Source organism: Thunnus albacares, chromosome 7, assembly GCF_914725855.1.
Source record: "Thunnus albacares chromosome 7, fThuAlb1.1, whole genome shotgun sequence".
NCBI lineage: Eukaryota > Metazoa > Chordata > Actinopteri > Scombriformes > Scombridae > Thunnus > Thunnus albacares.
In genome coordinates, this window is record NC_058112.1 from 33270001 (window position 1) to 33282035 (window position 12035).

The window sequence follows — 12035 nt, forward strand, 5'->3', positions numbered from 1 at the left end:
GATTTTCTATACCAACAATCAACTGATCTACTAATAAGTATTGTTTGTGTATCTAAAGTCTGATAAACTGCCACACTGGGTCACATGTTCCTTCATCATGAAGACTGTGGTTAACATAACTTGTTAGCGTTGAGATTTCTTTTGAAGATTTTCAACACCTGCATCGTTTATGTCCATGTTTACTTGCTCGTCTTCTTCTTCACTGTTATTTTCTGGCACATTGTTTCGTTAGTCTCCTATAGATCAGGTGTGTTCAGGTAGATGAAACTAGCCAGGTGCAGTCATGCTAATCCTAGCGCTAACCCATCGTGTTGGCATCTTTTATTTTATTGCATTGTTAGGTTTTTTGTACTGTTCTGCTAATGAGGGCCCATCGGACCTCCAGGGGCCCCTCACATCGCCAGAGCTGAGAAAATACTGAGTTACATAACCAGACATAAATGTTTTAACATTTTCTGACGTGTTCTCCTGTTGAGAGTCACCATGGAGACAAACTCTGTTATTGCTTCTTTTAACAAAGAGACTTTTTATCTTCTGGAACATTTTTCCCAGAATAATAATTTCAGAAACTTGTGTGACCCAACATTCTTCTTCTGTTCACAGGTGGCGTCTCTCGGGGTCACGACCTTCACGCTGTGCGCTCTGTGCATCGACCGTTTCCGCGCCGCCACCAACGTTCAGATGTACTACGAGATGATCGAGAACTGGGCGTCCACCACGGCCAAGCTGGCCGTGATCTGGGTCGGCGCTCTGCTGCTGGCGCTGCCCGAGCTGCTGATCCGACAGCTGGTCACCGAGGACGGCGACCCGCCTGACGTGACGCCGTGCGAGCGCTGCGTGGTCCGAATCTCCACCGAACTGCCCGACACGCTGTACGTCCTGGGACTCACCTACGACGGCGCTCGACTCTGGTGGTACTTCGGCTGCTACTTCTGCCTGCCGACGCTGTTCACCATCTGCAGCTCGCTGATCACCGCTCGCAAGATCCGCCACGCCGAGAGGACCTGCGTCCGCAGCAGCAAGAAGCAGATCCAGCTGGAGAGCCAGATGAACTGCGCCGTGGTGGCGTTGGCCATCCTCTACGGCTTCTGCCTCATCCCGGAGAACATCTGCAACATCCTCAGTGTTTACATGGCGGCCGGCATCCCTCGGAGAACCCTGGACATCCTGCATCTGGTCAGCCAGCTGCTGCTCTTCTGTAAGTCGGCCGTGACGCCGGTGCTGCTGTTCTGTCTGTGCCAGCCGTTCACCAGAGCCTTCCTGGACTGCTGCTGCTGCTGCTGCGACGAGTGCGGCCCGCCCCGCTCCTCCTCCTCCGCCAACGCCGCCACCAGCGACGCCGACAACGAGTGCGCCACCACCGAGCTGGAGCTGTCGCCGTTCAGCACCATCCGCAGGGAGGCGTCCACCTCCACCACCTACGCCGCCGTGGGGACGCACTGCTGAGGTCAAAAAGGTCAAAGCTCAGCATCGTTCTGGGTCGTTTCTATGATGTAATTAGGAATCCGATTGGCCGACGCGTCGACACATCAGGCTGTAAATTCCTGAGTTTTTTAAAAACTTGAGTAGAATCGACCCGAACTGTTTACTGACGGACGAACTGAAGACGTCGTCACTGTTTACAGAATTTATATATGAAGAACACACAGTCAGTATTACTTAATTACATTTATCTGTTTAGTTTTTTAATTAACTCACCGATATTTGTACTGAATATCCACTCAGTCTTACCTTTTTGTTCGTTGTCACTGTATATGACATGGCTGATGATCATTTTTTACAGCCCTGACGTCGACCAAGTCGTGAACATCTTGAGATAACGTCATCATTAAAACAAAATTTTACTGTAATTTCAGAAGAATTTCCTCAAAAAAAACGAGACACAGTTCTGTTATTCTTGTTATTTTAGTTGGTTGTGTTGAATTTATAAGCAGTCGTTGATTTGACGTCTCCATTTAAACTCATGTAAATATGAATTTATTAATCATCCTTTTATTGGAAACCTTTTTTTATCCCACGTGTTGAGTTGTTTGCTTTCCTGAAGGCAGATTTCATCGACTCGTCGTGGTCTCCGCTATGATTAGCATTAAATTAGACTCTTTTCAGGAAAGTTATTAAGAAATTACAGACTCGTTACTATAAATTGTTGTGTTGGGGATAAAAGATGATCATCAACCACAGCTGCTGTGAGCGTCTTTAGTTTTATTTTGGTTGTTTTCTTCAGTTTCTACGTGTGAGTGAGTCAGTGGGACGTATAGTAATATATTGAAAATGGCTGCGTTTCGTTTCGTTGACGTCTGTGTGAGTATATATTTTCTTTTTCTCTGATTTCTTTGGTAGCAGAAATCTGCACTCCTCCTGGTCTGTACATGTGACAGGATCATTGTTGGTTTTGTTTTAGCCACAAGAGAAATGTCACTTCAATTAAAAGAATATTTAAAAACTGATTTAGAGAGGTGATTAGTTTGTGGGCTCCTTTCTTAACGATACAGTAGAAATGACATCAGTGTCTCTCCAGCGTCGCTGCTGATGAGATAACAGGACTTATCAATACTTTCTCCATCTGTGGTATTGATTACATAAATTATTTGATTGAATGATTTGCTCACAGGTGCAAAGTAACTCAAAGCTGCAACGATCAGTTGATTAATCGATTAGTTACCAACTACTTTGATCATCTCAACATGAATATTTTCTGGTTTCTTTAGTAAACTGAATATCGTTGAGTTGTGGATAAAACGAGACATTTAATGACGTCATCTTGTGTTTTGGGAAACACTGATCGACATTTTTCACCATTTTCTGACATTTTAAGACCAAACAATTGATCAGTTAATTGACAAAAATAATAAAAATAATTATAAGTTGCAGCCTTAAAGTCAATAAGTGGATTTTATGTGTCATGTTTGGTGAAATTTGACACCAAAATCAAACTGTTATGGTGCTGAAATATCCTTCAGTCTGTAATTACAAGCAGCCGAGTGAGAATAACGTTCATGTCACGTTGACCTCCGAGTTATAATTCCAAGATATATCAGGAATTTCTGGCAGCTTCGATACGTCCCATTTATGGAAAAAAAAAAACCCAACAGAAGTCTTAACAAGCTGACAAAAAGGTTTCTTGCTGCAAAGCCTCCATCACTGACAGTTACATCTAAATAAAATAATAATAATAATAGAATCAATTCAGCTAATTTAAAAGGAGTTATAAGCTTTTACAAGTTTATAATACAACAAAAACAAGCTAATTTAGACATCTAGTGTGACTACGAGGCCAACAGTTGGAGTTTCCATGTTGGGATAAATCGTAAATGTCCCCAAGTTGGAACAACAGATGACTTTTCTACTCTGGTACAAAAACACATCTGTTGAGTAAACTGTGTTAACTTATTGTCTGGTTAGAGACTAATCCTGCAGTTAGTAGCTGGCAGCTATAACTGATTAGCTTGGTGGGATATTGGAGCTGGCTAGCGTTAACATGTTCCCAGCAGTAGCAGTAATTTACAAACTAGTGTCTCAAGTAATAGAGATGCAAAGTGGAAGCAGCTATTCCCTGATCCTGAAGTAAAAATCCTGTTAATTGTTCCTGTAGACGATGTCAGCGACTGTCAGTTCTGTCTTCTACAGTTTGGATGAAACTCTCCTGTTGAATCATCAGAACAAAAGATGAACAACTGTGTTAGAAAATATCTTTTTCTTTAGTGGAAAGTCAAAGCTACATAAAGATGGACATAAAGATTTGGGTGTAGAAGTTAACTACAACTCCCAAGGTGCATTTCAGCAAGAAACAGCCAATCACAGAGCTTAAAATTCAGTCATGTGCACCATTAACGAAAATCAGTTCACTTTTAATTTCTGGGTCACGATTGTTTAAAACTTCGGTGATGAAGAGTTTTGAATTTAACACACTCTGATTCAAACCAATGGTTTCATCTCCATAGCAACAGCAGCTGAGGCTCATGGGTATTGTAGTATTCTTTACCCTCTGCCAAAATCATGGACATAAACCTGTAGGATCATTACATCATCCAGGAGAGTCTGAGTTTCTGTGTTCAGTAACATCGATACATCGATAACATCGATAAAGAAAATTTAGAACTGAGATACAGAATGAACCAGCACAACTCTGAAGACTTTGCAAAGACACAAATGAATTTCCATGCAGGCAAAAACACAGTAAAGTCCTGCTAGCGTCCCCTGGAGGCTGCAGAGTTCATTACAGCTACAAAATGAAAATGTTGGACAGAGCAAGCAACTGATTTCTTACAGTAGAAGTATATATCTGGCAATGCATTGTATTTAGTAAAATCATGATTCCTGTTATGTACAGAGATGTTGTACATGTTGAGTGAGACTCGCCATCGCCGTCTGTCCAGAGGACACAGCTGCTTTTGTTCAGACGCTCAAAGAAGTCCTCCTCCACTGAGAGTTACAGTCAGCTTTACTAAATACATCTTCATCAAGCAGAGCACTGAAAAGTCAGTGTTTAAATACATGAAAATTAATGCATAAGTTAGGTTTTTTATTTGCTCAAATTGCAGACACATCAGATAAATATCAGCATCTCCTCTGATAACGGTTGGTTTGCTGCGTCACGCTCAGCACAACTCTCAGCTGTTTGTAATCTCGCCATCGTTTCGTCATCATCATTGCCATCACCGCCCAGCCGGAGAGGACACAGCACGCCATTGTTCTTCACCTCCCGCTGTCATGACGACGGAGGGAGTCTGCCTCTCAGCTGGCCGCCTCAGTGAACAGTACAGTGCACACAGACAGCACAGCACACCCAGGCTCATTTATTCAGTTGTTACTGATGGTTTCTGGCCTCGAAACAGTACATCCTGCTTACTGTTGCTTCAAACATCAATATAAAGTGAGGTCATGTGTCCATGCCGCCTTTCTGATCAGTGGATGACTCGCTGCAGCTCCTGGGCCACATGCCAGCAGTTAGCATGGTGCTTGTTAGCATGTTTGAATCTGTATGCAACATACCAACATTTAGCATTTTTTATCAAGTTAGCACTAATAATTTAGAATACAACATTTAGCATTTCAGTATGAGCATGCTAACATGCCAACATTTTATGTCATGTTTAGTCTGTTAGCATGCTAATATGCTAATGTGAGCACGTTAACATGCAAACATCTGATCTGTAATCAAAGTCTGTTATGTTTTAACATATTAGTATGTTGATGTGCTTACATTTAACATTTTAGTGTAATAAACTAATGTTTAACATTTTAACAAGTTAGCACTAATAATTTAGAATACAACATTTAGCATTTCAGTATGAGCATGCTAACATGCCAACATTTTATGTCATGTTTAGTCTGTTAGCATGCTGACATGCTTACATTTAACACATTAGTGTAATAAACATTAATTGTAGCCTATAAAATATAATATTTAGCATTTTAGCCTGAGCTTGCTGACATGCTCTTTTAGCATCTTAACATGCGTATAGTTCAATCTTCTGCTTTAAGAACACACACGCAGCGAGGTGCAGACCAGAATGAACTTCAATGCAAGTGCATCAAAATTAAAACATGTCACACAACTCTCAACGTTTTCAGCTAGCTCTCCTTTAGACCTCATGTGATCAACAAATCACCATATATACAATATAAAACACCAGAATCAATCGCTTCTTTAAAATGATCATATAATCCTAAGAAAAATGTCAAAGGCCTTTTAACCAGAACATCTAGTCTTTTCAGAAGGGATTATTCAGAAATGTAAAAAAAAAAAATTAAAGGATGTTCAACACTGTGCCTCGAATTACCTTAACTCAAGTAAAGTACAAATACCTCAAAATTATACTTAAGTGCAGTACCTGAACGCATCATAGTCTTGCTCTGTTTACATCATGACCTCCAATAATCCTCCTTTAATCATTCTCTATCAGATGCATCAGTATAAACTGTACTTTACACTGATCAGCATCATTCAGAGCCAAGAAGTTGAACAATTGTTTGTTTTCTTAAAAATCCTGACTGTACTTTCCCCCCATCATTTAAGATCATATTATTAAAAAATTAATTTGTATTTATAACATTCATGCACTTGGATAATGACACAACGTTCTTGCCTTCATTGTATTCATCACAGAATCACCCTGAGGAGACTCTTTGTATGTAAACCACATTCTTCTCTAATCACTCGTTTGGCTTTGATTTGCTCTCTGGCAACAAACATGCGCGTTGTGAGTCTTTTGTAAATGAGGCTGGAGGCCCCCGCCACCGCTCCAGTAATTAGACAGCCCCATTCATTCAGATACAATGGGGCAACGGGTACACTGAGGCTCCGGCGCTGAACAAGCTGCTCACTGACCTTCTCCCAACTGCTCCCAGGACTGTTTACTGTGATGAGACGGACGTCCTGGGAGGGCTGGGGAGGGCCAGGCTTCCACGGCAACCAGACCCATCGTCCTGGATGGTGCAGATTCAGGTAACTTTTTTTTTTCTGGCTGGGAGTCTGAACATCATAACAGCCTTTGAGTAAAATCAAAAGTTATGAGCATCATTTTAACTAACAGCTTGCTGCCAAGTCGCCATGTCTGTATTTGTTCTGCCTCTTCTTCTTCTGTGGTATTGTTTGGGGTAAAGTGGAGGTGAAAACACCTTGAGGTACATTTTTATATTTTTATAAAGTAATTTTATAAAGTAAATCTGTCATAACTTGTAGGCTGAAAAGCAGACAAGAAACTGTGTGCTGGGGCAAGATATGTAAGGTATTTAGTGTTTTGCAGATTATTAATCTTGCACTAAATTTATAACAGTGCTCTGTTTGTTTACAAGTAGAGTGCTGACTGCCATTAATTTTAGCATTATTTATTATAGTATTGTTTTTAGGTAAGGTGGCATTTTAACCCTGTAATTGTGGTCTTTTAGTTGAATCATATTACAGGAAGGAAACTCCCTGCACGCTGCCAGTAGGTGGTTGGTTTTCTGGCCATGATGCGTCTGTCACCTCCTTTTCCTCCCTGTTAGGATGTTATTTCTTGTTTTTAATAAACAGCCATTTATGGCAGTTAACACTTACTGTTGTGGCCTCTTTATTGATTTATTGTAGCTCCAGATATCTAACAGTTGCACATGTTTTCTGGAAGTGGGATCTGAAGTTGTCACTATTAGGGGTGTGCCCGAATACAAATATGTTATTCGGCAAAACACAAATAGTTGGTTTTTTTATGAATATTAAAAAAATTTTTTGTGCTCAGGAAGAAAAAGAAAACCATGTCAAATAACAGCGTGCAGGTCGGTTACATCACTATCTCAGTGTCTCTCCTCTGCTCCGCTGTTGCGTCTATCAGCAGGTCTTAACGAGGGGAGTCACATCCACCTGCTACATGACGCACATTTCCTAATTTAGACATCACTCCTGGAGTTGGTGGTGTTCCCCAGAGATAAAGCTGAGCTACTGACATGCTCAAAGTGCTCCCAAGAGACTCTCCATAACCTGTTGTTCTCATTCTTCTTCTTTCCACAAATTTAGGTTCTAAAAAAACAGGCAATAAATGAAAAGTGCAAAGCAAGAATCACCTTTGAAGTCTCTACACGTTACATGGTGTGCTGTCTCTGTGTTATGGGTGTATAAATAGGTAGAGGTCTGTCTGCAATGAGGCGATGAATAAAGTTTTAGCTCAGTCGTCTATGATCTGGGAGACTCCAGTCCCAGACCCGGTGTGGGGACCTCCTTCATAAGATAGTTTATTTATGAACACTTATTGTAACACTTTAATTTTCTAAAATTCAAAGCGTAATAAAAACAAAAACAGGATTTTTAAGCCTCTTTCCACTTTTATTCGAATACAAATACAAATAATTTTGTTGCCTCAACAAATACAAATACTGGGCTCTCTGCACATCTCTAGTCACTATATCTTCCTCTGGATCGAAGTGTTGAACTGATGCACCAACATCACTGTTATTTCTTCCTGTTCACAGACTAAAAAGAAAAAGATCGATCAGTAGCTGCTGCTCAGTTGAACACTCTCTATGTGTTTATTCCCGGCTGCAGTGTGATGGTGTTTCTGCTGCTAACTAACTGACTGTGACTCTGCAGCAGCACTTCGTGCCCTCAGGTAAAGTGTTTTTTTTTAACGGAGGCCGACTGGAGCTGCTGTCAGAGAGCTGCAGTGATCTGATTCAGTCTGAGGAGTCCCTCTAGACGCCTGCTGCAGTTCCCTCCGCAAACCCTTCACATCCAATCTGTTCTTTCACTTAGTGAAAGTGAAACTCTGCAGATTGAAATGTCACCGTCCTCACAGTCTGCTGCTGAGTTTCACATCCAGAGAAGACAAAGAAGAGAAACTTAAGGCTGTTGCTGAAGGTCCTGCTACTCTACAGGAGACGTGTTGTTTCAGGATTTCTGCTCAAACTGAGATATTGTATTTATACAACTGTTTGCTTCAGTGTCTTCTTTAGTTACAACTATGGAAATATTTAACATGTCAGGAGAAACAATCTGGAAAATCATGACAACAAACAGGAAACGAACCACAAGGGTTGATACATACAGTACCTGCAGTACAGCATTAAATCTAATGTGACCCACTTTTGCTTTTGCAGAGCCTTTAATGGTGATTTAACAACTTCAAAGTTAATATGATAAAACGGTGACTGCAGACAGGAAGTGGGTGCAGGAGATGAGTCAGAATCAGCAGGTGAATTTGTTTGGACTGAAAACCTGCAAATTCTCAGCAGTGGAAGATATTTATTTTCACTTGAAGGATACAGCTGGTGATGTTCTATGATTTTCTTATTGTCAACAAATCTCATGTTTGGATCCAAACCAACAATGAACTGATCTACTAACAAGTATTGTGTGTGTATCTAAAGCCTGATATATCTGATTCCTCTGTGCCGTACATATCACAACCTCTTGACTTTGTGCTGAAATGTCTAATAAAGTATAGTAGGTTTAAAAAATAAAGGTCGATCAGAACTGATTCTTGTGACATCATGTCTGATCACGTTGGAAATGAGTTTATGTTTAAAGTTGTTCTGAACGTTCGCACTTGCAGGTGGAGTGAAAGCCGACCGTCATAGGGAGGCGAGGAGATGTGATATTGTTTAACTACGGGGATGAAGGAGCATATTTTCAGACAGACTCTCCTGGAAGTTCATATAATAAGCGACAGAAATAGTCTAATGTCTCTGACTGCTTCAGAGCGCCTGGTTTCCCTCCTTGTCTGCTCTGAACTGGCAGGTTCACGTCTCTGACTGCTTAAAAAGTGCATAAAGTAAAAAGAAAGGTTGACAGCAAAAACTATGTGTTTAAGGATGAGTGGACTGAGAAATACACATTCATTTAGCCTGATGGAAGACAATCAAGCTTGATTTGCAATGAAACAGTTGCCATAGTGAAGAGTGGTGGGTTAATGTAAAATATAACTACGACATTTTGACCAAAACTATCCCCAGAACGAGAAGAAGAACCACTAAACTGAACCAGTTAAAGTCATCATATCAAACTTCCAGCGGAATAATCGTAAAATTACACATTTTCAACATTGAATACAATGAAGAGCTCACTAATAAACACACCTTTTGTTTCCAAGTGTAAGGATTTGGTTACACAACAAAGGTGTCACCTCTCACATTGATAGAAATGCTGTTCATGTACATAAGTCTGGAGTATTTTGTGCTGAAACATCATCATGTAATGCAGCCTTTCTGGACCTTTTATGCAGTGGAAATGTGTTAATTGGACCTTGAAGTCTGGTATTTGAGTTCGCCCGCCCTAGACCATCAAACGTCCCGGCTCAGTAGAAGAGGTGAGTCCACTGGTGAGTGGCGGGGCACTGCAGACATGTCTGTAATCGAGGCACAAACAAATCTTCATCAATGAATCTGAAAGTGAACTGAATGACCATTATCTGATCTGAATCAGTGGCTTTTAGCGGTGCAGCTCCACTCAACGCGGTTCACAGTACATTACCTCCTCATTAAAAAATTAGAAGATCTCAGCAGAAACATCGTAATCTGAGAACCCCCTCGTAAATAATTGGCTGCTGAGCTTTTAATGTGCAGCTCAGACCATCAACAGACTGAACGTACGACTGAACCAACCGTTGAACCAACCGTCAGGTCATATGAACAGCGATGCGTTAACGTTCTGCGTTCTGAGGTGCATCTGAATGGTGATGCGTCCAGTTACCTTTGGAAAAAAGTGAACAAACTATATAGTCAGCGAACTAAACAAAATGATTTCAATCAGCAAAGTGATTAATGATTATCACAACTAGTCTGTAATAACTAAAAACCTGGAAAAATGACTACCAGTTGGTGAATATTAGGGTAAATCATGAATCCAAGTTACAAAGTACTCACGCTGCTGAATAAATCGTCTAATATGTACTTGTATCTGTAGATCGACCAGGGACAGACTTTATTTTTCGGAGAGACATTAAAGAAATGCTGATTGAGTTATAGAAGCTGGCCTGATGATGACATCAGCTATCTTTTCCTCATTTCCTGTCATCTCTCTGGCGTCTGCTCTGTAATTAATGCATAAAACGCTGAAAACCGTTGAAACAAACGCCATCATCCGCAATTAGACGACGTTTAGGATAGCAGCATCCCAAAAACCTCAGGCAAGAACATTAATGTGTGCTCAACCCGTCTGAGGGAGATCAGGGTGAAAGGTTAAAGATAATTATGAGGAGAAATGTGAATTGGGAAAGGATCTGAGGACTCGACCGTCCAATTATCACCATGAAAGAGCCTTTTGACAAACACTTTGAGTCAGCATCCGTAATGTATCTGCTCTGACAGAAAACACAGGCTGGAATCGTTTGGCAGATCGCAGCCCGGCTGTTGTTGTTGCTGGGAGCGGATTTCTAATTGTGTTCCCCTCTGACAGTGCTGTGTGAAATATGGGGAAGGGGGGTGTGTGTACAAGGAGGGGGTGAATTCCCTTAGTGATGCATCAGTTTGGGCAGCAGGGCGTTCAGTCACAGCCGGTGACCTAGAAATGTTGCTGCAATCCCCAACAAAGGAGGAGAATCGGGACAATAAAGCTCTTATTCCCCCCCTACACCCCCCCTGGACAACAGCTTCCATCTGACAGAGCAGATTATACAGACGGGAGACCGAGCCGAGACAAGCTGGGCCGAACCGGGGCTGCCGGGGCACGGAGGGCGACGGCTCCACCAGGAGGAGGCTGCGGTTCGGTCGGCTGTTGAGGTGCGTTCATACTGTGAGGCCTCAGGATGGAGATGCTGCTCAAGTTCGTCTGTGATGATGTTTGTGACTCTCTGACCTTTCTTGTTTGGCCTCCATGTGAACAGCTGTTTACAGACAAAAAGGTCTAAAAAGTCACTGTTCACTACCTGCTCAGCACCAAACAGACACAGTTAGCTGTAGACTAGCTGGTGAACATAGTGGAGCATTTAGCAGCTAAAGAGCCAGATATTTCCCTCAGGAGTTGGTAGAGAGCAAAAACAGACTTAAAAGAGAGTGAATATTGGAGTTACATTCACCAGGTGGACAGAAACACGACTCCACATGAATGATAATGTTGCTCCGTAACTGCTGGATGTGGAAATAAGCAACTGTTTGCTAACATGTTAGCCACAAGTACTTTATAAACTGATAATATGACAGAAGTAGTTTTTACAGACTATTCTGCTGAAAACAAGTGGACAAAAAACTTAATTTCAAGCAGCTTTAACCAGATTGAAACTATAAAGGACCAAGAATTGAACCCTGAGGAACCTCACATGTTATTATTGACATTATCAATGGGAGGATCATGTTGCTCCGTAACTGCTGGATGTGGAAATAAAGCAACTATTTGCTAACAAGTTCAACACATCAACTTAAAGCTGATGTGTTCACTACTTGTTTCTGATGAAAACTAGTGGACAAATCATTTCAGCATGACTGACGGCTCAAAATACCACAATACCCATAAGCCTCGGTCGCTGTTGCTATGGAGAAGAATCCAGTTAGAGCTGCACATCAGAACAGTCATGAAATTAAAATGTTTTGTCATTGCAGTTGTAAACAAAACAAGGCTCCGTATTTGC

General features: G+C 41.4%; 1 protein-coding gene across 1 annotated transcript in view; it reads left to right on the plus strand.

Moving 5' to 3' along the window:
• Positions 1-2447, plus strand: part of gpr37a (G protein-coupled receptor 37a) — a 9128-nt gene extending 6681 nt beyond the window's left edge. Inside the window, exon 2 of the mRNA XM_044355618.1 lies at positions 604-2447. Within this exon, the coding sequence (XP_044211553.1) occupies positions 604-1446 (843 nt within the window). The 3' untranslated portion in view covers positions 1447-2447. The remainder of the gene's footprint in view (positions 1-603) is intronic.
• The last annotated feature ends 9588 nt before the right edge of the window (positions 2448-12035 follow it).